The 22,509-nt window shown below is 63.4% G+C and overlaps 1 protein-coding gene across 1 annotated transcript in view; it reads left to right on the top strand.

Moving 5' to 3' along the window:
• Positions 1 to 2,819: 2,819 nt before the first annotated feature.
• MYO15A (myosin XVA) overlaps positions 2,820 to 22,509 on the top strand; it is a 42,456-nt gene continuing 22,766 nt past the window's right edge. The window contains exons 1-28 of the mRNA XM_064494800.1: positions 2,820 to 6,308; positions 8,281 to 8,360; positions 8,731 to 8,794; positions 9,483 to 9,592; positions 9,928 to 10,002; positions 10,213 to 10,303; positions 10,662 to 10,667; positions 10,899 to 11,002; positions 11,100 to 11,163; positions 11,973 to 12,086; positions 12,567 to 12,728; positions 13,645 to 13,758; positions 14,350 to 14,408; positions 14,494 to 14,617; positions 15,560 to 15,655; positions 16,086 to 16,217; positions 16,732 to 16,857; positions 17,533 to 17,610; positions 18,123 to 18,271; positions 18,382 to 18,427; positions 18,595 to 18,719; positions 19,179 to 19,296; positions 19,610 to 19,785; positions 20,276 to 20,360; positions 21,078 to 21,131; positions 21,231 to 21,312; positions 21,392 to 21,522; positions 21,951 to 22,046. Coding sequence (XP_064350870.1) covers positions 2,820 to 6,308; positions 8,281 to 8,360; positions 8,731 to 8,794; positions 9,483 to 9,592; positions 9,928 to 10,002; positions 10,213 to 10,303; positions 10,662 to 10,667; positions 10,899 to 11,002; positions 11,100 to 11,163; positions 11,973 to 12,086; positions 12,567 to 12,728; positions 13,645 to 13,758; positions 14,350 to 14,408; positions 14,494 to 14,617; positions 15,560 to 15,655; positions 16,086 to 16,217; positions 16,732 to 16,857; positions 17,533 to 17,610; positions 18,123 to 18,271; positions 18,382 to 18,427; positions 18,595 to 18,719; positions 19,179 to 19,296; positions 19,610 to 19,785; positions 20,276 to 20,360; positions 21,078 to 21,131; positions 21,231 to 21,312; positions 21,392 to 21,522; positions 21,951 to 22,046 — 6,150 coding nt within the window. The remainder of the gene's footprint in view (positions 6,309 to 8,280; positions 8,361 to 8,730; positions 8,795 to 9,482; positions 9,593 to 9,927; positions 10,003 to 10,212; positions 10,304 to 10,661; positions 10,668 to 10,898; positions 11,003 to 11,099; positions 11,164 to 11,972; positions 12,087 to 12,566; positions 12,729 to 13,644; positions 13,759 to 14,349; positions 14,409 to 14,493; positions 14,618 to 15,559; positions 15,656 to 16,085; positions 16,218 to 16,731; positions 16,858 to 17,532; positions 17,611 to 18,122; positions 18,272 to 18,381; positions 18,428 to 18,594; positions 18,720 to 19,178; positions 19,297 to 19,609; positions 19,786 to 20,275; positions 20,361 to 21,077; positions 21,132 to 21,230; positions 21,313 to 21,391; positions 21,523 to 21,950; positions 22,047 to 22,509) is intronic.

The raw sequence follows: 22,509 nt of genomic DNA, 5'->3' as shown, positions 1-22,509 counted from the left end.
GGGGCACCCCCTTCTTTGTGCCTCATCTAGACAGCCTCACCTATCACCCCCAACCTCTGTCTCAGCCCACCTACGGGTCGAAGCCACCCGCCTGACTCTCCACCTGGACGTCCCAGTCGCCCCAAAGCCTCTGTGTCCCAGACCGGACTAGTCATGTTCCCATACCACCCACCTCATCTCGGAGGACTGACTCCCTGACGGGTGCTGTCAGCCCCATCTGTGCAGTTCCCACAACTCCTCATACAACAGATATCCGAAGCCACCACGTGGGGGGCCGACGTCCAGCCCACAGCCTTCCCGCCTCGGCTGCCAGCCCCTCCGTCCCGCCCCCGCCCGTTCAGTACGGAAACCTTGGGGTGCTCGTGACTTGCAAGTCCACCTGCAGCCCGCCACCTGCCTCCACTCCACTGGCCTTGCTGTTCCTCCAGCATGTCAGGACGCTCGTGCTCCCCGAGGCCTCTGTCCCTCCCCTTCCACAGCTCTTGGCCCGTGTCACTCCCAGGAGCCATGGCCAGCCCCCGGTCAGCACTGCACACCCACCTCCCCGCTTTATCTCACCACCATCACTTACATCACCTGACCGACTTTCTTTTGCTTCTTTCCTTGTTTGTTGCCGTCGCTGTGCCAAGTGTCAGCTCCCCGAGGCAGGTTTCTGTTTCCTCCTTAGCTGTGTCCCTGGTGCTTGGTGCCTGGTGCACAGCGGGCTTCCAAACATCAAGTACCTCCGAACAAGTGAATGAACGAACAAGCCAATGCGTGCCAGACGTAGGCTCCTGGGGGGGTGGGGGAGGGGGGCAGGCCAAGCAGGAATACAGGGATACAGGCGGCCTCCACTGGCACATCAGGGGCCGGCTTCCCAGGGGCTTGAGCAGGGCCCTGCACCCCGGAACTCCCGGAAGGCCCAGGCTCTGCAGTCAGCTCAGCTAAGCCCCTGCCTCCGCCCAGGGTCAGAACTGTTCCCCTCCCACATGAGGGGCCGAGCACCCAGGAGCCCCGAGGCAAGCGAGGCCCAGGGCCTAGGGAGTGATAACCCTGCTGTCTCCTTCACAGAGGAATGGACGTGACAGAGGTGCCAGGCAGGTGTCCCTACCTGGCCCTGCCTCTCCTCCCCGGGCATAGCAAGGAAGGTGGCCTGGGACCCACCCCACCTCAAGCTGGTTGATCCTGAGCAAGTCACTTCACCTCTTGGAGGCCGTTTCCTTCCCCAGAGAGTGGAGATCATATTTCCCACCCCACCCCCGTTGTGAGAATCTCACACGATCATGGTGGCTGGGACCTTAATTTGGACACCGACTCCAGAAGGAGCACTGGGGGGTAGGGGCATCTCTGGGCTCAGAAAGGGTGAAACCCCTGCCCCTCGTTTTCCTCAAGCGGGCAGCGGCCCCAGCCCAGAATCCCCCGCAGCAGAGGCCCAGTCCCTGTGTACCCCCACCCCTGGAAGCTGCCTGATTCCCCAGTGTCCATCAAGTGCCGCTTCCACTCCCCGGGGCACCTGCAGCAGACGCCACCAGCCCTTAGCACCACCTCCAGGACTGCAGGGCTCCGACCGGCTCTCGGGCAATGTCGGGGGAGGAAGAGCAGAGAGTGACAGGATGCGGGGGGAAGTGAGGTGCTCCTGAGGCCTCGGGTCCTACAACTGCTGCCTCTACGTTCTGCCCCCACCCCCTCTGTCTAACAAGCCACAGCCCCTACCTCTTACAGTAGAGTTTTAAAAACGGTCTGGTCACTGGCCAGACTGGGCACATGGCCTGAGGTCAAGTGTTCACCCTGGAGGAATCAGCTGCACCCAGAGAGGCAAGGACCACATGGCCACTGCTTTCTCAGCAGGGGCAGGTAGGGACACCACACACGCTGCCAGGCAACTCTGTCACATCCATCTCCTTGGGAAGGAGACAGGGCAAGGTTATCGCTCCCATCCTCCAGATGAAGAGACTGAGGCCCAGAGAGGGCAGAGGGCTTTCCTGAGACCACAGAGCCAGGCAGCGGCAGAGCTGGGGATCAGAGCCAGGCCAGCCCCACCCTCTGTCCCTGCTCCTCCGCACTCCTCACCCTGGCCAGGCAGTGGCCTTACAAGCCCAGCTGGAGCTCCATGGTGCCTTCTTTGTGCCCCGCCTTCTGAGCCAGCAGCCTGGTTCTCCCCAATAAATTATTCACGCTCCCAAGGGCTGGCCAGCTCTGGTTACACTGACCGCAGCCCTGGGCACCTGCCCTGCCCGCCCCTCTCCTCCCCTTCCCAGGACCTGGAGGGTCCCAGGTTCACCTCCAAGGTGACTTGGTGGGCTCTGAACGTCCCGCCCTAGCTCAGGAGGCGTGGCCCCACCTGTGGTCCTGCACAGTGTGCTGGGTGGCTTAGGACGGGCGGCTGCCCCTCTCCAGGGCTCAGTTCTTTGTGATGTGACGCTGACCCGAGCACTCTCTTCTGTGGGCAAGCCGGCGGGGGCTCAGGGAGGGCTTGGCTGGGGTCAGCAAGCGGGTCCTCATGGGGACTCTAAGGCTGAGGTGGTCTCTGCCAGCACAGGCCCGCCAGGCTTCCCCTGGCCTCCAGTAAACGATACCCACACGCCTTCCAGTAGGCTTGAGAGTGAAACCCTAGGTGGCATCGCGAAGAGATGAATTATGGATCTGCCCTCTTGAAATCCTGGTCCTGGCCAGAAGGAGCTTGGCCATCCCTCCCCAGGCCACCGAGGCCAGTCCTGGCTGCTCCAAGCCCGAGGAGGCTGCATGTCCAGCCACGGGCAGGAGACCCAGCAGGTCCCCGTGTTCCCAAGGCTCTGAGCTTGTGACATCGGCCCCGGCCGATCAGGAAGCCGGCGGCCACCATGGCGAAGGAAGAAGAGGATGAGAAGAAAGCCAAGAAAGGGAAGAAGGGGAAGAAGGCACCGGAGCCGGAGAAGCCCAAACGGAGCCTGAAGGGGACGTCGCGGCTGTTCATGGGCTTCCGTGACCGCACGCCCAAGATCTCCAAGAAGGGCCAGTTCCGGAGCGCGTCAGCCTTCTTCTGGGGCCTCCACACCGGCCCCCAGAAAACCAAACGCAAGAAGAAGGCACGCACCGTGCTCAAGTCCACGTCGAAGCTCATGACGCAGATGCGCGTAGGCAAAAAGAAGCGCGCCATGAAGGGCAAGAAGCCGTCTTTCATGGTGATCCGCTTCCCGGGCCGTCGCGGCTACGGCCGCCTGCGCCCGCGCGCCCGGTCGCTCAGCAAGGCGTCCACGGCCATCAACTGGCTCACCAAGAAGTTCCTCATCAAGAAGGCCGAGGAGTCGGGCAGCGCGCAGGCCACGCTGGACGCCTGGCTGGACCGCTCGGACTCCCGCGTGGGCTCGCGCAAGCTGCCCTTCCCGTCAGGCGCCGAGATCCTGCGGCCCGGGGGCCGCCTGCGCAGGTTCCCGCGCGCCCACAGCATCTACGCGTCGGGCGAGCCCGTGGGCTTCCTGCCCTTCGAGGACGAGGCCCCGTTCCGGCACTCAGGCTCCCGCAGGTCGCTCTACGGGCTCGAGGGCTTCCAGGACCTGGGCGAGTACTACGACTACCACCGCGAGGGCGACGACTACTACGACCAGCAGTCGCTGTACCAGTTCGAGGAGGAGCCCTCCCTGGGTGCCCACGGCCCCCGCGGCCCGGCCTGGCCGCCCTACGGAGACCACCTGCGTGGGTACCCACCGGAGGACCCATACGACTACTACGGCGGATCCTTCCACCCCGACTACGCCTACGGCTACGGCCACTACGGCCACTACGGCCACTACGACGACTACGAGCCACCCTACGCGCCGCCATCGCGGCCCGCGTCTCCCTACGGCTACTACGACGCATACCCGGACTCCTACGCCCTTTCCGACGCGCTCTACCCGCCCTACAACCTCGCGGATGACCTGTCGTACGACCTTCTGTACACCACGCCCTACCTGGACCCCTACGCCGCGCCCTACGGCGCCCCCTACGGCGCCTCCCAGGGCGTCCCCTACGCCGAAGGCATCTATGGTGGCGGAGACCAGGCCATCTACCCCCCCGAGGCGCCGTATCTTCAGCCGGAGCCGTCGGCCTTCCCGTATCCGTGGGTGCCACCGCCCATCCTGTCGCCTCACAACCCGTACGCCCACCCCATGGATGACATCGCGGAGCTGGAGGAGCCCGAGGAGGCGGGCGGCGAGCGGCAGGGCACCTCTTTCCGCCTGCCCAGCGCTGCCTTCTTCGAGCAGCAAGGCATGGACAAGCCCGCCAGGTCCAAGCTGTCCCTCATCCGCAGGTTCCGCCTGTTCCCCCGGCCCCAAGTGAAGCTGTTTGGGAAGGAGAAGCTGGAGGTGCCCCTGCCGCCCTCCCTGGACATCCCTCTGCCCTTGGGGGATGCGGACGAAGAGGAGGAAGAGGGCGAGATGCCGCCGCTGTCCCCGATGCCCTACGCCCACCCCTTCTGGGGCTTCCTCACACCGCGCCAGCGCCGCCTCCAGCGCGCCCTCTCGGCCTTCGGCGCCCCCCGGGGCCTGGGCTTTGGCCACTATCTCAGCCGCCCCGCGCCGCGCCCGGCCACCTCGCTGGCGCGGTTCCTCAAAAACACCCTGTCGGAAAAGGAGCCAATCCCGCGGCTCAAGGGCAGTCGGAAGGCCCGGCCGGGAGGCCCGGCGGTCAGGGAGGCGGCCTACAAGCGTTTTGGCTACAAGCTGGCGGGCATGGACCCTGAGCGGCCTGGCACGCCCATCGTGCTGCGGAGGGCGCAGGCGCACGCGTGCAGCAACAGCAACTCCCACGGCCCGCCCCCCGGCCCACCGCCAGCCCCGGCCCTCGCCCCGGGCCTTGCGGGCTTCGTGCCCGGCCTGCCCCCGCCGGCCTCGCCCTACGGCTCCCTCCGCCGGCACCCGCCGCCCTGGGCGGCCCCGGCTCACGTGCCCCTCGCACCCCAGGCCAACTGGTGGGCCTTGGCGGAGCCCCCTCCTCTGATTCCGGAGGGTCCCCCCAATCTGCTGGCCTTCCCCGGACCCCGGCCCTCCTTCAGGGGCTCACGCTGGCGGGGGGCGGCCTTCAGCTTCCCAAGGCCTTCGCTGCTGCCCTCAATCAGGAGCCTGCCTGGCCTGGGCTACCACTCGCCCGCGGCGCCCCTGTCCCCTCAGCCCTCCTTCCGCGCCGGCCCTTCCCGGCCGCCCTTCTCACCCCCGCCCGGCCGTCCCCACTCGCCGCGAGAGCCCCCGTCCCCGCGCCGAGCCTCGGGGCACCCGGGCGCGCCCCACTCGCCAGCGCTGGGCTCCCCATGGCCGCCCTCGCCGCCCCCTCTGCTGGGGCCCAGCCCGCGGCACCGCTCCCTCAACCTGCCCTCGCGCCTCCCGCACACGTGGCGCCGCCTCAGCGAGCCGCCCACAGGAGCGGTGAAGCCCAGGCCGCGCCAGGCCTTCCCGCTGCACCCCCGTCCCGCGTCTTGGCGGGCCGCTGCCGCTGCCTCTAAGCGCCAGGAGAGCCAACGCGAGCCAGAGGACTCGGAGACGCCCTGGACCGTGCCCCCGCTGGCCCCCGGCTGGGACGTGGACGTGCCTCCCGCCCAGCGCCCACCCTCGCCCTGGCCAGGAGGCCCTAGCAGCCTCCGTGGCTTCTCCAGGCCACCCCCTGTACCCAAAAACCCCTTCATCCAGCACGTGGGCCCAGTGCCCTCCCCTGCTCTCCAGCCTAAGGATACAGCCTCTGACTCAACCAGGATCTTTCTGGGTAGGCACCACGACCCAGGGTCTGGACAGCTGAGCAAATCGGCCAGCCTGACCCCCAAGAAGCCAGAAGAAGAGGGCTGCACACGGGATCCCCAGCCACCAGCAGAGCCTGAGCCCCCCACTCTGAAACCCCCCAAGGATTCCCTTCCAGAGCAGAAAGCACTAAGACTCAGCCTCTCCCACCCACTGACTGTATCTGACCAGATGAGGGCCACATGGCCACCATGGCGCCGCTGGGGGACCCTGCCCAGCACCCCAGCCGCCTTAGCACCCACTGGGGCCCCGGGGCCCCTGCCCAGGGCAGGTGAGCGGCACCAGGCAAGCCCTGGACGTTTTGCCGTGGTCATGCCTCGTGTGCAGAAGCTGAACTCTTTCCAGCGAGCTGGTCCTGCCCCTGTGCAGCCCCCCGTCCAGCTAACCCAGGACCCGGAGCCTGGCCCCAAGCCAAGAGCCTGGAGTCTACTTTGGTTCCGCTTCTGGCTGCAGGGGGAGACCCACCAACCCTGGCCGCACGTACCCGCCCATCCCCCATCCTGCTGCCTGGGCCCTGGAGCTGCCTGCCTGCACCATGGGGGCCCCTGGGAAGAAGTTGGCCCCAAAAGCTGGTGGAACAAGGTATGAGGGCACAGGTTAGAGGGAGGGCTTGGGGTTCCATCTTGGGAAACAGGGCAGGAGATAGCCTCGGGACTTTGGTGAGCTGCCGCCTGCTTGGGGCTCAGTCTTCCTGTCTAGTTTGGGAAGAAAAGCTTTGGCCTCCCAGAGCTTCTGGAGGATTGAACAAGGGGACGCTGGGCACAGACAGGCACAGGACAGAGATGCCACAAACTTCCCCCAGATCACTTCGAGGAAGGGGTCTCGTCCCAGCCTGGGCTCTGAGCAGCCCTGTCCTGGTCCAGTCTGGATGGCGTGTCCGTCCCCAGCCCCCTTCAGCGATTTTGTCTGAGCGCAAAGTGCAGACCGTGCCTGCCCATCCTGTCCCACCACCTGTTTGTGTCCGAGCTGTTCGCCCTGCCTCCTACTGACCCTCCCCCAAATTGATGTTTTCTCTCTCTTGGGGGTTCCTGCTTAAGGGCAGTCCCCTGGGCTGCAGGGCTCTGGACTATCCAAGGGTGAGGGACTCAGGAACCAGCCTTCCAGCTTCTTCATTGTGCAGTGGGGAAACTGAGGCCCATAAGGTCCCAGGGTGGGTCAGGGCTGAGCCCAGTCTGGGCCCCCTGTGGGGTGTGGGGCAGGCAGCCTGTCTGAGGGGCGCCCAACCCGTGCCTGGCTCCCATGCTCACGGTGGATCTCGAGTCTGGTGCTGGGTGTCCCTCGGCCGAGGGGGTGGTCACCGGAGCCTCCCCTGGGACGCCTAGAGTGGGCGGGGCATGCAGGGGCGGCCAGTGTTTCTCAGCCTCTGCAGCCGGTGCCCCGCGGAGCGGGCGGCCAGCTGGACCTGGCAATGGCGACTGGGGCAGCCTGGCTGCTGGGGGGGCCTTGGCCGCGGCGGCGGGTGCCCCGGGCTGTGTGGGCTGCAGCGTTGCGGGAGCGGGGCGCGAGGTGCCCGGGGGTGAGGGGCAAGGATGCGTGGGCCCTCCTCACCCTGGAATACGTGAGTGGCTGAATTATTCAGGGTTTGCGGCCACTGGCGCACATGGGCAGACGGGTGGGCGGGAGGCCAGGGCCTCCAGGGTGATACTTGAGGTGCCCTACTTAGCGCGCAGGGCTCCCTCCTGGTGTCTCCTTTCCTCACCGCTCAGGGAAGGGAGTAGGCTGGATCCCAGAGGACGGAAAGGCGGAGCGCACACATGTGCTCGCAGCCACGGGGGCCTGGGACGTGGGCTCAGGCATACCACCGCCAAAGGAAAGCGTGTGTGTGTGCACGCATGCCAAGGTCAGAGCAGACGTGGCGTCCGTGGGGTCACGTGTGCACACGTAGACAGGCACAGAGGAGTTTCCCCCAAAGGTGGCATCAGGACTTTTGTCTCGAGACCCCCAGGTGTGGGGACAGCCCTGTTGTAAATGCACACAGGAGCACACCTGATGGACGTAGAGAGCGTTGGCCTGCACGTGTGTATGCGCCTGCAGCCAGGCGCTGCGGGCCGGCGTGCATGTCCACGGGCGTCACGCAAGACCACAGGTGGGCGTGAGAGTGCCTGACCTCCTGATGCCACTGTGTGTAGGTCTGTGCGTGTGGGTCTGTGTGTTTGCCCGGCACTGGGCATGGGTACGGCGCCAGATGGGACAGCCTTGGTCCTTCTGGAGGTGCCATGCACCAACATTCAGATGATCACCCAGTTGTCACATAAGCAAGTGTGGGGTTCACACTGGAGAAGGGTGTCAGCCCCGGGAGAATGTGTGGTTTGGAGGGCTTCCAGCTGGCCAGAGGAAGCAGTGGCCATGTGCCTGTGCTCATCCCCCTGTCAGGACCCGTGGGAGCACGCAGGAGCCCGCCACAGGGAGCGCAGGGGCCAGGCGTGCATCCCTGGGAGTGAGAGTTGTGTTCCGAAGCAGGGCGGCCCGCAGGAGCGACAGTCCTGGTCATGTCCAAGCCCCGGGGCCACGTGCGGTGCCCTCCAGCGGGCCGACCACAGGCTGTCTCTCACAGATGCACTCCGTCCGCAACCTGCCGGCTCGGTTCCGAGAGCAGCACCAGGAGGACGGCGTGGAGGACATGACTCAGCTGGAGTGAGTGGGGGGTGGCGGGGTGACCACGCTCACAGCCAGAGCCCCTCCTCCTGCTGGGGGCCCCGCCCACCCCCAGAACGTTTTCAGAGCCTCAGTTTTCTCCGCTGCAAGTCGAAGGTCAAACAGTGTGATGAAAGCCCAGTGAGACGGACAGGTCCTACCTAAGAGCGTCCCGCACCCTCGTGAGGTAGGGGTGGCCATCATTAACCCACTGAGCAGACAGACAGACTGAGGCACAGAGGGGTGAAGTAGCTTGACAAGGCTTCACAGTTGGTTAGTGGCAGAGATGGGACTTGAACTCAGGCCTTTCTGAGCAAGGCCCTGCACTGAGGTGGGGTGGACCCTGATTGTCCCTCTCTGTGCCCCACAGAGACCTCCAGGAGACCACCGTGCTATCCAACCTCAAGACCAGATTTGAACGGGACCTCATCTACGTAAGGCCCAGGGGGCCCCGCACTGGGCTCGGATCTGAGGGCAGCTGCCTCCCTGCCTCCCGAACCCTGGGGTTTCTACTGTTTGAGTGTAACACACTAGAGCCTGGAGCTCTGAAATCCAAAATCCTGCAACGTAGAGTCTTAGAATGGTGGGTTCCAGGGCAGAGACCCGGAGACAGGGACCCCAGAAGCATGTGCCCCCACCAGAGAACCGATGGGTAAGGCTTCCAGATTTCCGGAAGCCATCGACCTGGATCGCAGGTAGGGTGGTCGGGGCGGAAGGGACCCTCTGGCCCAGAACCACAGTGCCCAGCGTGGAGGCAGGGCTGCCCCAGATCCCCTGGGTCCCTGACTCCTTCCGCCTCCAAGCAGTGGAAGTTTGACCCCCCTGCAAGGCAGAGGGCCAGGCCCTGATTGTGAATAAAGGCAGGACACGGCAGGACACGGCAGCCGGCACGGCTGCTCGCAGAGTCGTGCTTGTGGGGCTCTGCTTGCGCCAGGCTCCTCCCAGCCGCAGCCTGGTGCTGCGCCTGACCCCCCACCGCCAGGGCGGGCTGTGGGAGGGCATGAGGTGTAGGCACGGGGCCAGGCAGGCAGACGTCTGTCCCCGTGAGACAGGGACCCAGGTTCCCAGGAGCGGGGGAGGGAGGGACACAGATGGGCCCTGAGGCTGCCGTCTGCCTAGCAGACATACATCGGCAGCATCCTGGTGTCGGTGAATCCATACCGAATGTTCGGGATCTACGGGCCGGAGCAGGTGCAGCAGTACAGCGGGCGGGCCCTGGCCGAGAATCCCCCGTGAGTGTCTCCGGGGCTGGGGGAGGGACCGCCCTGGGGTCTCCCTGGTGAGTCCCTGGCTGCCCCTCGGCCACGGTTCAGGGCAGCTGGCAGTGGGCAGCCCACCTGCGCAGCCCAGCAGTCTCCTCCCAAGCCCGGCCCCAGCCCTCTCTGGGTTGGAGGCCACCATGGCTCAGACCAGGATGGGGTACTTGCAGACTTGCAGGGAGCCCTTCCCCACAGGGAAGGGGGTGGAGCAGGGTTAGCTGCTCGGCTGGGCTGAGATGCCCCCTACCCACCCTCTGGGAGGTCTGGGGACACCGAGGCCCAGGGACACCTGTGGCCTGTCTCTCCAGGCATCTCTTTGCAGTTGCAAACCTCGCCTTTGCCAAAATGCTTGATGCCAAGCAGAACCAGTGCATAATCATCAGGTGAGCAGTGGCGGGGTTAGGGACCTCTGTGCATGTGTGGCTGGGGGTGTTGGGGATCTCAGAGGGACCTCCTGTGCCCTTGGGGAGATCACACAGCCTCTTTGTGCTGGCCTGCCTGCTGCGTCCTCTTGCATCATGGCAGGGTCGGGGCGCCCAGACGAGGCCATGAGCAGGTGGAAGGAAGCTCACTCTGTCCCTTCACCTGGTCAGCGGAGAGAGCGGCTCTGGAAAAACTGAGGCCACCAAGCTGATTCTGCGCTACCTGGCCGCCATGAACCAGAAACGGGGCGTCACCCAGCAGGTCAGCCTGTCTCTCTGCTGCATCATCTGTCTCCCCAGGGCCCTCGGCCGAGTGCTTCGTGTGCTCCCCAAGAGGTCAGGGGGAGGCAGGAGAGGACATCCCCTGAGCCTTTTGGGAGGTAGGCCCAGCAGACTCCCACCCGCAGGGACTCTCTGCAGGCCCCGAGCCCACACACCTGGTCTCTGGGGCACAGGGGTTTGCTGTTACCTGGCGGCTCTCCTGCCCACCGAGGGCCGGGAGGGTCAGCCAGGGCCTCCATGGTCGGAGGCCCCTGGGGACAGGGAGAGGTGGTCCGTCCTGCAGCTGACCCAGCTCTGTTCTTGTCCCTCCTCCTCCTCCCTCCTGGTGGCTCCTGAAGATAAAGGTACTCTGAGCACATGCATGCCCACGCCCGTGGAACGCGTGTGTGGGTGCGCACGTGCACACACATGTGCCATGGTGGGGTGGGCAGCACAAGGTGGGGTGTTGGGGGACCCGGGAAGCCCTGTGGTTCTGCAGGGGGCCCACCTCCCTCACAAAGGGGAGAGCTCGGGGTGGCACCAGCGTGCTCCCTCCTCGAGGCCCCAGGACAATCCCTGTGTCTCCTGGGGCCCAGATCCTGGAGGCAACACCCCTCCTGGAGTCCTTCGGTAACGCCAAAACTGTCCGGAATGACAACTCCAGCCGCTTCGGGAAGTTCATGGAGATCTTTCTGGAAGGGTGAGTGGGACAGGGGCAGAGCCCTCAAGGGCCCTGTGTGGACTGGGTGCCCTGGCGCAGTCCCTGCCCCACTGACTCCCCCCCCCACCCACTGCAGGGGCGCAGTCTCTGGTGCCATAACCTCCCAGTACCTGCTCGAGAAATCCAGGATTGTGTTTCAGGTGGGCAGGCCCTCCAGGCCCTGAGTGTCGTGGAGCAGGGGAGGGTGGGGGCACACAGAATTAGTGGACCACACATGTGCATCGTGGTCTCCCTCCCTCTCCCACGCTCTGCGGCCACATGGGCTCTTCCTTGTGCCCGTAGCACACCAGACACCAAGCTGCCTCAGGGCCTTCGCACCGACTGTTCTCCCTGGAGCATTCTTCCCCTAGACACCTGCATGGCCAAAGCCTCAAACCCCTCACCTCCTCCAAGTCCTCCCTGGAATGTCACCCACTCAGGGAAGCCACCCCACTATGAAGTGCAGCTCCCCCTGACCCACCAGCACCACCTGTGTGGTTTTCCTTCCCTCCACCTGACTTAGTTTATGTTTTAACCAGTGATTCGCTGAGTGTGTCCCCAGCCAGCAGGTGTGCTCCAAGAGGCTTCTGCCTGCTTAGTTCCGCATGTGTCCTGAGGCCCTGGCTCCGGGCCCGGCCCCCAGTCCATGCTTGCCGCCCTTGCTGGGTGAGCCACTAGGAGGCCCTGTGAGTGCGCGCCTTGGCTATGGACACACGTGTACATAGGCGTGTGTACATACGTGAGAAGGCCACCTTTCTCTTACTGCTCCAAACTAAATTCCATCCTGCCCAGAGGCCTTCCACCCCCTGACCCCTGCCGTCACCAGGCTGGGGCTCACTCATCACGAGGCACCAGTCTCACCTGAGGCCTGTGTGTGTTTCTGTCTGTGGCCATGGTTGGGCCTGGACGTGTGTCTGGGGGTCACCGAGGTGGGGGCTCCCCTCTCTGCACCCACCCACCCTCTCTGCAGGCCAAAAACGAGAGGAACTACCACATCTTCTATGAGCTGCTGGCCGGGCTGCCAACCCAGCTCCGGCAGGCCTTCAGCCTGCAGGGGGCCGAGACCTACTACTACCTGAACCAGGTAAGCGCCAGCGTGTGTCTGAGGCCCTGGGTCTGGTCCCCTGTCCTGTCACGCTGGGTGGGCCGAGAGAGCCCAGCTGTGGCGTCCTGCTGGACAGCAGAGGTGATGGAGGTTTGGGAGGGTGAGTTTGATTTCGGGTGTCTCATCATGGCAGGGGGACAGGTGTCTTTGGGGCCCAGAGCCAGGGTAGGGCAGGCCTAACTGAGTCTTCATTTCTCTGGAGCCCAGAGCAGAACTAGGCAGCCTGGAGCACGTCCCTCCAGAGCCTCGGCCTCCCCATCTGTAAAATGGGCACAGCCCAGTCCTGCCTTTCAGGGCCAAGTGGGGGTTAGTGAAGGAGGAGCATGGGAAGTCCTCACCATGGGGTGGGATGTGGGGCCCCTCCCGTCCGCCCGCGATAGAAGAATGAGGGACCAGCTCGGGCCAGTGCAGGTGGGGGTGGAGCAGGGCCCTAACCCCCCCGGCCCGGCCCCGGCCCAGGGTGGGAACTGTGAGATCTCGGGGAAGAGCGACGCGGATGACTTCCGCCGGCTCCTGGCCGCCATGGAGGTGCTGGGCTTCAGCGGTGAGGACCAGGACAGCATCTTCCGCATCCTGGCCTCCATCCTGCACCTGGGCAACGTCTACTTTGAGAAGTATGAGGTGAGACGCCACGGCCAGCTCGGGGTCCCGCTTCCCTGGGACACAGGCATCTCTCTGGAGGTTGAAGAACCACCAGGTCACAGCTGAGAGCACACGTCGCTTGTTCTCGTTCCTCCGCTTTGGGCTTGTACATCTTTTGCTTATTGGCGTGTGAGAGCTCTTTACGTACGTTAAGGAAATCGGCCTGTTGTCTCTGATGTGAATCACAAGTGTGCCTTCTGGTTTATCATTTGTGTTTTGCCTTTGTTTACAGGCTTTTTGGTGTTTTTGTAGTTCGGGGTTTCTTTTTTAGCCAGGCAGGTTTTTAAAAATTGTTCTCAGGCATTTCATTTATTGAAAGTCTTTTGTACAAATGTTAGACCTTTTATCATTTTTAGAGATAACCTATTCCTCTAAAATTGTAACAGTCTTCTAAGATTTTTTCAACACCTTTTCTGGTTTCTCTGTGGTTTTTTTAAACGTCTGACTTTCCGGCTTATCAGGTATTCATCCCAGTAAGGGGTGAGGTGGGGATCCTGTTTCTTTTTCTCCAGGTGGCCGCTCAATCTTCCAACTTGAGAAATACACATCGATCACACACTAAATTCCTGTGGGCATGTGTAGTTCCAGACTTTTTGTCGGGCTTCACTTATCTATTTACATGTGGGGATAGACACTCTGTTTTTTTTGTTGTTGTTTTGTTTTTTTTAATTTTATTGGGTTATAGTCAGTTTACAACGTTGTGTCAATCTCTGGGGTATGACACTCTGTTTTAATTGTTCCAACTTCATACTGTGTTCCACCATCTGGTGGGGCCCCCTGCACTCCTCTTCTGTTCCAGAATTTTCCTGAATGTTCTAGCTTGTTTATGTTTTCACATAGACATAAAACTCAGCTTCCGTGGCTCAAAACACACTTCTGTTGGCGTTTTGCATAGACGGACGCGCAGGAGGTGGCCTCGGTGGTGAGCGCCCGGGAGATCCAGGCCGTGGCAGAGCTGCTGCAGATCTCCCCGGAGGGCCTGCAGAAGGCCATCACCTTCAAAGTGACCGTGAGTCCCTGGGCACCGGGAATGCCACCACAGCCTCCCGCCAGCGTCCAGACAGAGCTGCTCTGCGCCCCATCCTGGGTGGGCCCTCTGCCCCTGCCCCCGGCCTGTCCATCTCCTGGCTTGGGCCCAGAAGCGGGTAACCTCAGGCCCCGCGGGCATAGGCACTCGGTCTCCAGGCCTTAGCATCGGCTGTTTCCTCTGCCTGGAATGCTCTTCCCTTTTTCATGCCTACTCATCCTTCAAGAAGACCCCACACAGGCATCCTCCTCTGCAGGGAGCTGTCCCTGAGCCCTGGTGGGTCAGCACCTCCCACGTCCTTTGCTCTTCCTCCCTTCTCCCCTCCGTGTCAAGTCTGCTTATGTCTCTGTCCTCCCCAGACCAGCAGCCCCCAAACGCAACCAGCAAGGCAGGCAGAAGTGGGGACAAGTGTGTCCTGGTCGGTCCCGGCTGACTTTATGCCTAAGACCAGTCACACCACCCTCCTGGCTCCTTTCCCCGTGCCCCCTACTCCTCAGTCCTCTGAGGACTTCCCGGAGGTGCTGGCCAGCCTGCTGTCGCTCAGGGGCACATCTCCCCCCGCCCCACTGCCAGGAGACAATGCGAGAGAAGATCTTCACGCCCCTGACCGTGGAGAGCGCCGTGGATGCCAGGTGAGGCCAGCCTCCTCCTGCCTGAGCCCCAGGCCCCCAGCCCCCCAGCACTGCGGCCCTCACCCCAGCACCACCTCTGCTCCAGGGATGCCATCGCCAAGGTCCTGTATGCACTGCTCTTCGGCTGGCTCATCGCCAGGGTCAACGCGTTGGTGTCCCCGCAGCAGGACGCCCTGTCCATCGCCATCCTGGACATCTACGGCTTTGAGGTGGGGCTCCGTCAGGGGCTCTCTCGTGTTCCTCCGCCTAGGACAGTCTCCATCCTCCATCTGTTCAGGGCCTTCCCTGGTGATCATCTCCCTTGTCCCCTGCCGCTTCCCCCCCTTCACCCACAAGCACTCCCTGGGATCTCGCCTGAAAGGACCAGACCTAGGCCCTGGCCTTGGGGAGCTTCCAGGAGGGACTGGGTGGGGAGGGACAGACGCTGACAAGCACATGTGGTCAGAGCCGTCAAAGAGGCAGCCTGGCCCTGGGGCAGCCCAGAGGAGCCCCTGCGCTGCGCAGGGGTCAGGGAGCCTTCCTGGAGGGGGAGGAAACATCTCACGCTAACTCCTTAAGAGCCAGTAAAGGCATTCGAGGTGCAGGGAGCAGCCTCCTCACAGGCCGAGAGGGGTGGGGCACGGCGACTGGGGAGCTGGAAGACACTTTCGGGGTTGGGGTGGGGGGCAGCGGCAGTGTTGAACACACAGGGCATTGAGAGCGACAGGCAGCATCAGGACAGCAGAAGTCGTTTCTGAGGCCCCCGTGGCACCTGCCACGTGCCAGCTGCTGTCCTAAGCACTTTGTTATTAATTCGCTTAATCCTCATGGCCACCCTGTGAGGTAGGCACTGTCATTTCCCCATTTTAAAGATGGGGAAACTGAGACACGGGGTTGCCCAGTGCCACATAGTTAGAAAGTGGCCGAGCTGGGACTGGGACCCAGACAGAAGTTTCCAGAGCCTGGGCCTTGAAGCACTACCAGGTGTGGGGACCTGGACTGCCAGGTTCTCACCTGTGCACAGTGGAAGGCATAGAAGGTTCTGAGCAGGGGTTCTGCAGTCAGGCCTCAGCTTGCGGAAGCTGTGGCCTTGGGAGGCAGAGAGGGCCCTGAGCCTGCACTGGGGGTACGGATGGGCTGCCGGGCCCCCTCACCCACCGCCCGCCCAGCAGGACCTGAGCTTCAACAGCTTTGAGCAGCTTTGCATCAACTATGCGAACGAAAGCCTTCAGTACCTCTTCAACAAGATCATCTTCCAGGAGGAGCAGGTGGGCAGGGCCTCCGGCCGCAGCTGTCCCCTGCCCTGCCAGCCGCCAGCTGGGCCTCCTTGGAGCAGGCAGAGGGTGCTGGCTCTTCAAGGGCAAATCGGAGGCTGTCCATAGGCCCAGTGGGGGGAGAGGCATTGTGAGCCAGGGACAGGCACGTGTGAAGGCCTATGTTCTGGAGGGGAGGGTGTGGGGGGCGCCGAGCCCAGAGAAGGGCCCTCGCGGGGGTTCCTGGCCCTCAGCATGGCTGTCCCAGTGGAGGGAGGAGCAGGGCCCGGAGGACGCCTGCTGCTCTGCTAGGGAGTGTGCTCCCTGTCCAGGAGTTGTGCACGCAGGGGTGCCCTGGCCAAGCCCCTTCCCTTGGAGGCAGGCTGGGCAGCAGGGTGGGAGGGCCCCAGGCAGGGCCAGGAGGCAGAGGCCCCGCTGCCTGCAGGAGGAGTACACCCGGGAACAGATCGACTGGCGGGAGATCGCCTTCGCGGACAACCAACCCTGCATCAACCTCATCTCCCTGAAGCCCTATGGCATTTTGCGCATCCTGGACGACCAGTGCTGCTTTCCCCAGGTGAGCCCAGCGCTGCGCCAGCCTGGTCAGGTCCTTCCGCGTCTCTGAGCCTCATGTCCTCATCAGGTCTGAGTGCTGCATTTTTTTCTGCTCTGGCCTGGGGTCAGGGGCTCAGGACACCCAACCTGCCAGTCAAAGTTGAGGCTGGGTAGAGGGCTCCAGAGGAGGGGCTGCACCAGCCTGGGAAGTCATAGAAGGCTTCCTGGAGGAGGTGACCTTGGGGTTGGGCCTCACCTTTTGATTGGAAAACACAGGCTGGGAGGGGTGCTCTGGGCAGTGGGACTAGAGTGTGCACAAACAGCTGGGCTGGAGGGGAGGCAGCTGGGAGTTAATCAGACACCACCTGCAGGGGTCCACTTGGGCCGCCCCATCCCAAGCAGTGGGCAGCAGGGAAAGCTGGGACTCGTTCCTCCCCAGTGCTCGCTGGGGACCAGTCAGGGCTGGAGAGTTTGCCACTCGGCCAGGAGCAGGGTGCCCAGGCCCCTGCCCACCCCTGACCCTGGCCTGCCCCTAGGCCACAGACCACACGTTTCTGCAGAAGTGCCATTACCACCATGGCACCAACCCACTCTACTCCAAACCCAAGATGCCACTGCCCGAGTTCACCATCAAGCACTATGCTGGCAAAGTCACCTACCAGGTGGGACCTCCAGTACCGCTATCCCTGCTACTGGGGGCACTCGTGCCTGGCTCCAGTGCTGGCCCCGCTGAAACTCCACTGTGTGGTCTGGGAAAAATCACTTTACCTCTCTGAGCCTCAGTTTCCTCATCTGGAAAATGGGGGTCATAAAAGTGCCCATCTCATGAGGCAAGCGTGAGCAGTCTGGGGCTATGGTGGGTTGATAAAGAGCCACTCCCCCTGCAGTGATGTCACTGAGGTCACTCTCATAACCCCATCTCAGACACATTCCTGCCCTGGAGGTGTCTCAGGCCCAGATTCTAAGCCTCTGTCCCCATCTGGGCCTTGTTTGCCTCATCTGTAGAATGGACACAGGACAGTGTCCTTCACTGAGGATGCGGCCAAGCCCCGGACTGGTCCTGGGAAGCTGCGGCTAGGGCCTCCTCCCCAGGAGTGGGGAGGTAGTGGGGACAGGAGGGGAGGGAGCCAGAGCAGGAGGGTCCAGTCCCCACAAGGACAAACAGGGAGACAGAGGCCTGCCAGAGCCAGGCCAGGCTCCCCCAGGGGCTGTGGGGGGCGGGGAGCATGCGAGCATGCAGGCCGAAGCACCCTGTGTAGCTTATCCCTCTGCCCCGCCTCCCGGGCCGCGTGGGCCAGGGTGGGTCCTGCCCGAGCTGCGCGCCTCTCCCCTTGCAGGTGCATAAGTTCCTGGACAAGAACCACGACCAGGTGCGCCAGGACGTGCTGGACCTGTTTGTGCGGAGCCGGACCCGGGTGAGCCAGCCTTGCCTCCCACCGCCCCGGGCCCCCAGCCCAGAGCCAGGCCCTGCCCCGGTCCTGAGGGGGTGGGGAGGTGCCCCAGCCCCAGCCCCATACCCACCCCGTCCCTCCCCAAGTGGTTCTGCCAGCCCCTGCCCCTCTCTGGGCCTCCACTTCCCCTCTGTCCAGTGGGCACCCTCCCCACCCAGGTCGTTGCCAGAGCTCATAGCCAGGTGTGTCACAGGCCACCCGAGGGCCAGGCACAGAGTCAGTGTGTTCCCCAGACCGAAGACAGACAGCCCAACCTCAGGCGGGCCCGTGGGAAGGGGCTGAGCACCCTGACGGAGAGATGCGCCACCCGGGAGGACACGGGCCTCTTGGGGGAGCAGGGGCCCAGTGGGTCACTTTTCTGACCCCTCTGGTCTGGGCATTGACCTCTTCTGTTCTTCCCCTTTCTCTTCCCCCTTCTCTATCTCTCTGGCTCCTGGTGCCTGGACTGCCGCCCTGGCCACTGCACCCTGGCCCAGGTGGTGGCCCACCTCTTCTCTAGCCATGCCCCGCAGGCAGTCCCCCAGCGCCTGGGCCAGAGCAGCTCCGTCTCGCGGCTCTACAAGGCACACACCGTGGCTGCTAAGTTCCAGCAGTCGCTCCTGGATCTGGTGGAGAAGATGGAAAGGTGGGCTTGGCAGGGGCACGGGCACCAGCCTCCCTCTGGCCCAGCCCCGACTCGGGGGAGGAGGACTCCCCGCTCCTGGCTCACACTGGCATCCTCTTGCCCCTGCCCAGGTGTAACCCCTTGTTCGTGAGGTGCCTGAAGCCCAACCACAAGAAGGTGCGTGATGGGGGAGGCTCCTGGGAGAGCCAGATCCTCTTCCCCAGGCTCTGCGGCCTTGGGCGGCTGGTTTTGCCTCTCTGGACCGTCACCAGCCCCGCCCACTGTGGGAACCATTGCACGTGTGTGGGCAGCCATGCAGGCTCCCCACCTGGGCCCTCCTGCAGGAGCCCGGCCTCTTTGAGCCAGACGTGGTGATGGCACAGTTACGCTATTCGGGGGTGCTGGACACTGTGCGGATCCGCAAGGAGGGCTTTCCAGTGCGGCTGCCCTTCCAGGTGTTCATCGACAGGTACTTCAGTCAGGGTGCTTCCCGAGCTCCACAGAACCCAACTCAGCCCACCAGGGCCCCAGGGATGCCCAGTCCAGGCAGACTAGGGCTTGCCATACACAGTTGCCCAGGTTGTGCACTATGCAAGACCACCACATATTAGTTGTTACATGGCAGATATATTTATTTTTTGCATTTTTTCAGTTTTATCATGTATGTGTTGATTCCAAAGAGAGAAAGTAGTTTTAATAGTTATCACTGCAAGTTTCCAGCAGATGGCAGTAAAATGTCTTATTCTACTGAAACCAGTTATGACTGTTTTCTGACACCTAGAAGTAGAGTCTTGAGAACAGAAAGCTTTTTTCTGATAAGGAGACATTAGGAGTGGAGACACTGCTGGAACCCGGCCTCCCAGACACAGGTGTCCAGGGTGGTGACCCTGAGGTCTCGCAGGCCCCTGGGTGAGTTTGGGCCCTGCAGGTACCGCTGTCTGGTGGCCCTCCAGCGCGACCTGCCTGCCAGTGGGGACATGTGTGTGTCAGTGCTGAGCCGCCTGTGCACAGTCACGCCCAACATGTACCGCGTCGGCATCAGCAAGGTGAGTTCCACACCTGGGGGTTCCACACCCCACTCTCAGGGGCTCCAGAGCTGGAGCCTGGGAACTGAGAGACACCCAAGCTGGATTCCCATCCTGGAGGCCGCGCTGTAGAGCTGGTAAATGGAATGTTGATCCCACGTCCAGACCTTTGCTGGGGCGGTTCCTGCTGCCTGGTTCACCGTCACCCCTTCGCCCTCTCCAAATCCACCAGCTCCAGGGGCTGTCTGTTGGGCTCCTGGGCTTCTGGGGAGGGCGGGGCCCCCAGTCGGTTACCGGGCCCTTCCCTGCCTCAGTGCTTGCCGGCTGCCCTCAGCTGTTCCTTAAGGAGCACCTCCACCAGCTGCTGGAGGGCATGAGGGGGCACGCCCTGCACCTGGCAGCCCTCACGCTGCAGCGCTGCCTCCGCGGCTTCTTCATCCAGCGGCGTTTCCGCTCTCTGCGCCGCAAGATCATCCTCCTGCAAAGCCGGGCCCGAGGCTACCTGGCCAGGTGCGGCCCAGATGGGGCAGGACCCAGGCTAGGCTGGGGGAGGCCATGCCCGAACTTGGGTAGTGAGCTCTCTGCTCCTGGAGGCATGCAAGCTGAGAGTGGGGACCTCTGCCGGAAGGATGGTCAGATTCTCTGTGTCTCTCCTCTTGGATGTTCTTCTCTCCCACCCCCTGGCCTCTGTGACCAGTGAGTGGGAATCTGTCCAGCCAAGAGAGGCCCCACCCTGCATCTCCTGTACCCTGGGACTACCATGTGATGGGAAGTACATGATCCAGATGGCTTAATCCAGGCCCTGGCACTCAGTTGGCTGTGTGACCTTGGCCAAGTCACTGCTTCTCTCTGAGCTTGCTTTCCTCTGTGCAGAGAGCCCCAGAGTGAAGTGTGGGCACTGACACCAAGCCAGGCTGGTGTGGGCACCTCTGCCCCTTGGCCACCCTTGACCCCTACCCCTGAGCCCCCTACCAAGTCCCTTCTTTCCTCCGCACCCCAGGCAGCGGTATCAGCAGATGAGGAGGAGCCTGGTAAAGTTCCGGTCCCTGGTGCACATGTACATGAGCCACCGGCGTTACCTCAAGGTGCAGGCCTGCCCCTCGCCCTTCTTCCAGAAGCCAGGCCTGCCCCCTCTGGGTCCGGGGGCAGCAGGGATGGGGAGGAGGCACCCAGCACCCAGGAGGAGACTGCCAGCCCGGACAGTCTTGGGTTCAGGTCCCCGCTCCGCCACTCACCAGCTGGGTGACTTTGGCCCTCTCTAGCCAAGAGGAGAGCGGTGCGGAGAGGGTCAGGTAGGGGCTGCATTGAAGGGTTTGGCCTGGGTCTGGGGTCACAACAGGGGCTTCGGGACTTGGGCACAACTGGAGTTTGGTGGCCTGAGCAGCACTGGAGGAGGTTTTGCTCTTGCCTTGATGCCTGTCTTGGGCTGTTGTCATGTGACCAACCACCAGAAAGACGAACGTAATCCCAGAGCCCCGAGGAGCTGTGTGCCTCTACTGGCTACTTTGGGGGTGACGGGGAAGGGGCGTCTGCCTGCTGCTTCCCAGAAACCCCACGACCCTCCCTTCCCCGAATGGTCCTCCCCCTGCCCTTGCCTCTGTCTGTCTTGCTGTCTTTGTTTCTCTGGCCACACCTCTGCCTCCCCTACCTGTGAAGGGGGGTGGTCGCCTCCAGGCAGCAGGCACGCTGAGCCCTGGCTTCTCCTGCTGGCTGCCTTGGGCGCACTGGCCTGGCCCGCCCCGGCCTGGGGCCGCTGTCGCCTCTGCCCGCCGTTCCCACCTTGACCATCCGCTCTCCTGCAGCTAAGGGCAGAGCGGAGGCTCCGGGTGGAGGAGGCGCGGCTGCGGGAGCAGGAGGTGGGTGTGGGGGTCCAGTTGGCCGCAGGGGACCGGAAGGGAGGCTGCCAGGCGGGGATGGTGGCGGGCCCATCCCCTCACCATGTGCCGTCCCTGCAGGAGCTGAGCAAGCGGCAGGTGGTGGCTGTGGGGCACCTGGAGGTGCCAGCAGAGCTGGCTGGGCTCTTGCGAGCCGTGGCAGGTGCGTCAGTGCCGGACGGTGTGGCGGGGCGGGGGGAGCTGGAGGGCCGGGTGCCTCACGTCCTCCTCCACATCCACAGGTCTCGGGATGGCCCAGGGCCCCCAGGTGGCCCCCGTGCGGACTCCCCGGCTTCAGGCCGAGCCCCGGGTCACCTTGCCCCTGGATATCAACAACCACCCCATGGCCAAGTTCGTCCGGTGCCACTTCAGGGTAAGAGCCGGTGCAGGCCCACGCGGCCCTGGCCAGTGTGGGCGCCGCCAGTTAGGACTGATGCTGTCCTCCGCCCCGGGCAGGCTCCTGCGGGGTCAGGTATGCGCCCTTCTGTTGCTGGATCAGGAGGAGCCTGGGGCCTCCCGGGAGGCCTGGATGGCAGTGGAGGGTACCCGAGGGCTCAGGAGTGGCTTTTGGCCAACCTATCTGGAGATAGTTCAGGAATTTAACAGCTGGTGGGCCCAGAGCACATGTCCCTGGTCTTAATTTCCTGCCCTCCAGAGAGGACCCCGGTGGGGCATTGACCGCAGACTTCTGAGGGCTGGTATTGGCCCCACTCCAAGCCACAGCTTCCCCTTTGCATGCTGCAGAAGGAGCCCCATGCCCCCGCCCGCCTCTGTCCCCACGTGCCTGCCCTGTGCCCCCAGGAACCTGCCTTCGGGATGCTGACAGTGCCCCTGAGGACACCCCTCACGTGGCTGCCGGCCGAGCACCACGCAGAGGCCGTGGGCATCTTCAAGCTGGTACGGGTCTGCCCAGACCACTGCGAATTCCCAGCCACTGCCCCTGAGGCCAGACCATGAGTCCTCTGGTCCTGCACTCCTGGACCCTCCACTGGCCCAGGCATGAGCCCGGGCCTCTTCCTTGCAGGAGAGACTGCTTTGAGGGTGTCTGGCCTCCCCTCCAGGCTGGGCCTGGGGTTGGGGGGTCTTTCTTCTCCCAGCCAGCTTCCTAGCAAAGAGGCTGCCTCCAAGCCTCTCTGGAGTATCTGAGAACACCAAGAGCAGATCCGGTCCTTCCCTCAAGGACTTCCTAGTCTGAAAAGGGAGGCCAAGCAGACCTCGTACCAAGCAGGGGGTCGCAGAGGTTGGGGAGTCCAGGCAGGGCCCCCAGTCCAGCCCTGGGCAGGGTTGGTGAGGGCTTCCTGGAGGAGGGAGGCATCTGAGTCTCCCAGCCAGGGCAGGTGGAGAAGGCACAGAGAGATGA

Source organism: Camelus dromedarius, chromosome 16 (assembly GCF_036321535.1).
Source record: "Camelus dromedarius isolate mCamDro1 chromosome 16, mCamDro1.pat, whole genome shotgun sequence".
Taxonomy (NCBI): domain Eukaryota; kingdom Metazoa; phylum Chordata; class Mammalia; order Artiodactyla; family Camelidae; genus Camelus; species Camelus dromedarius.
The sequence above is the reverse complement of the archived record's forward strand: the minus strand, read 5'-3'. Positions and strand labels throughout refer to the sequence as shown.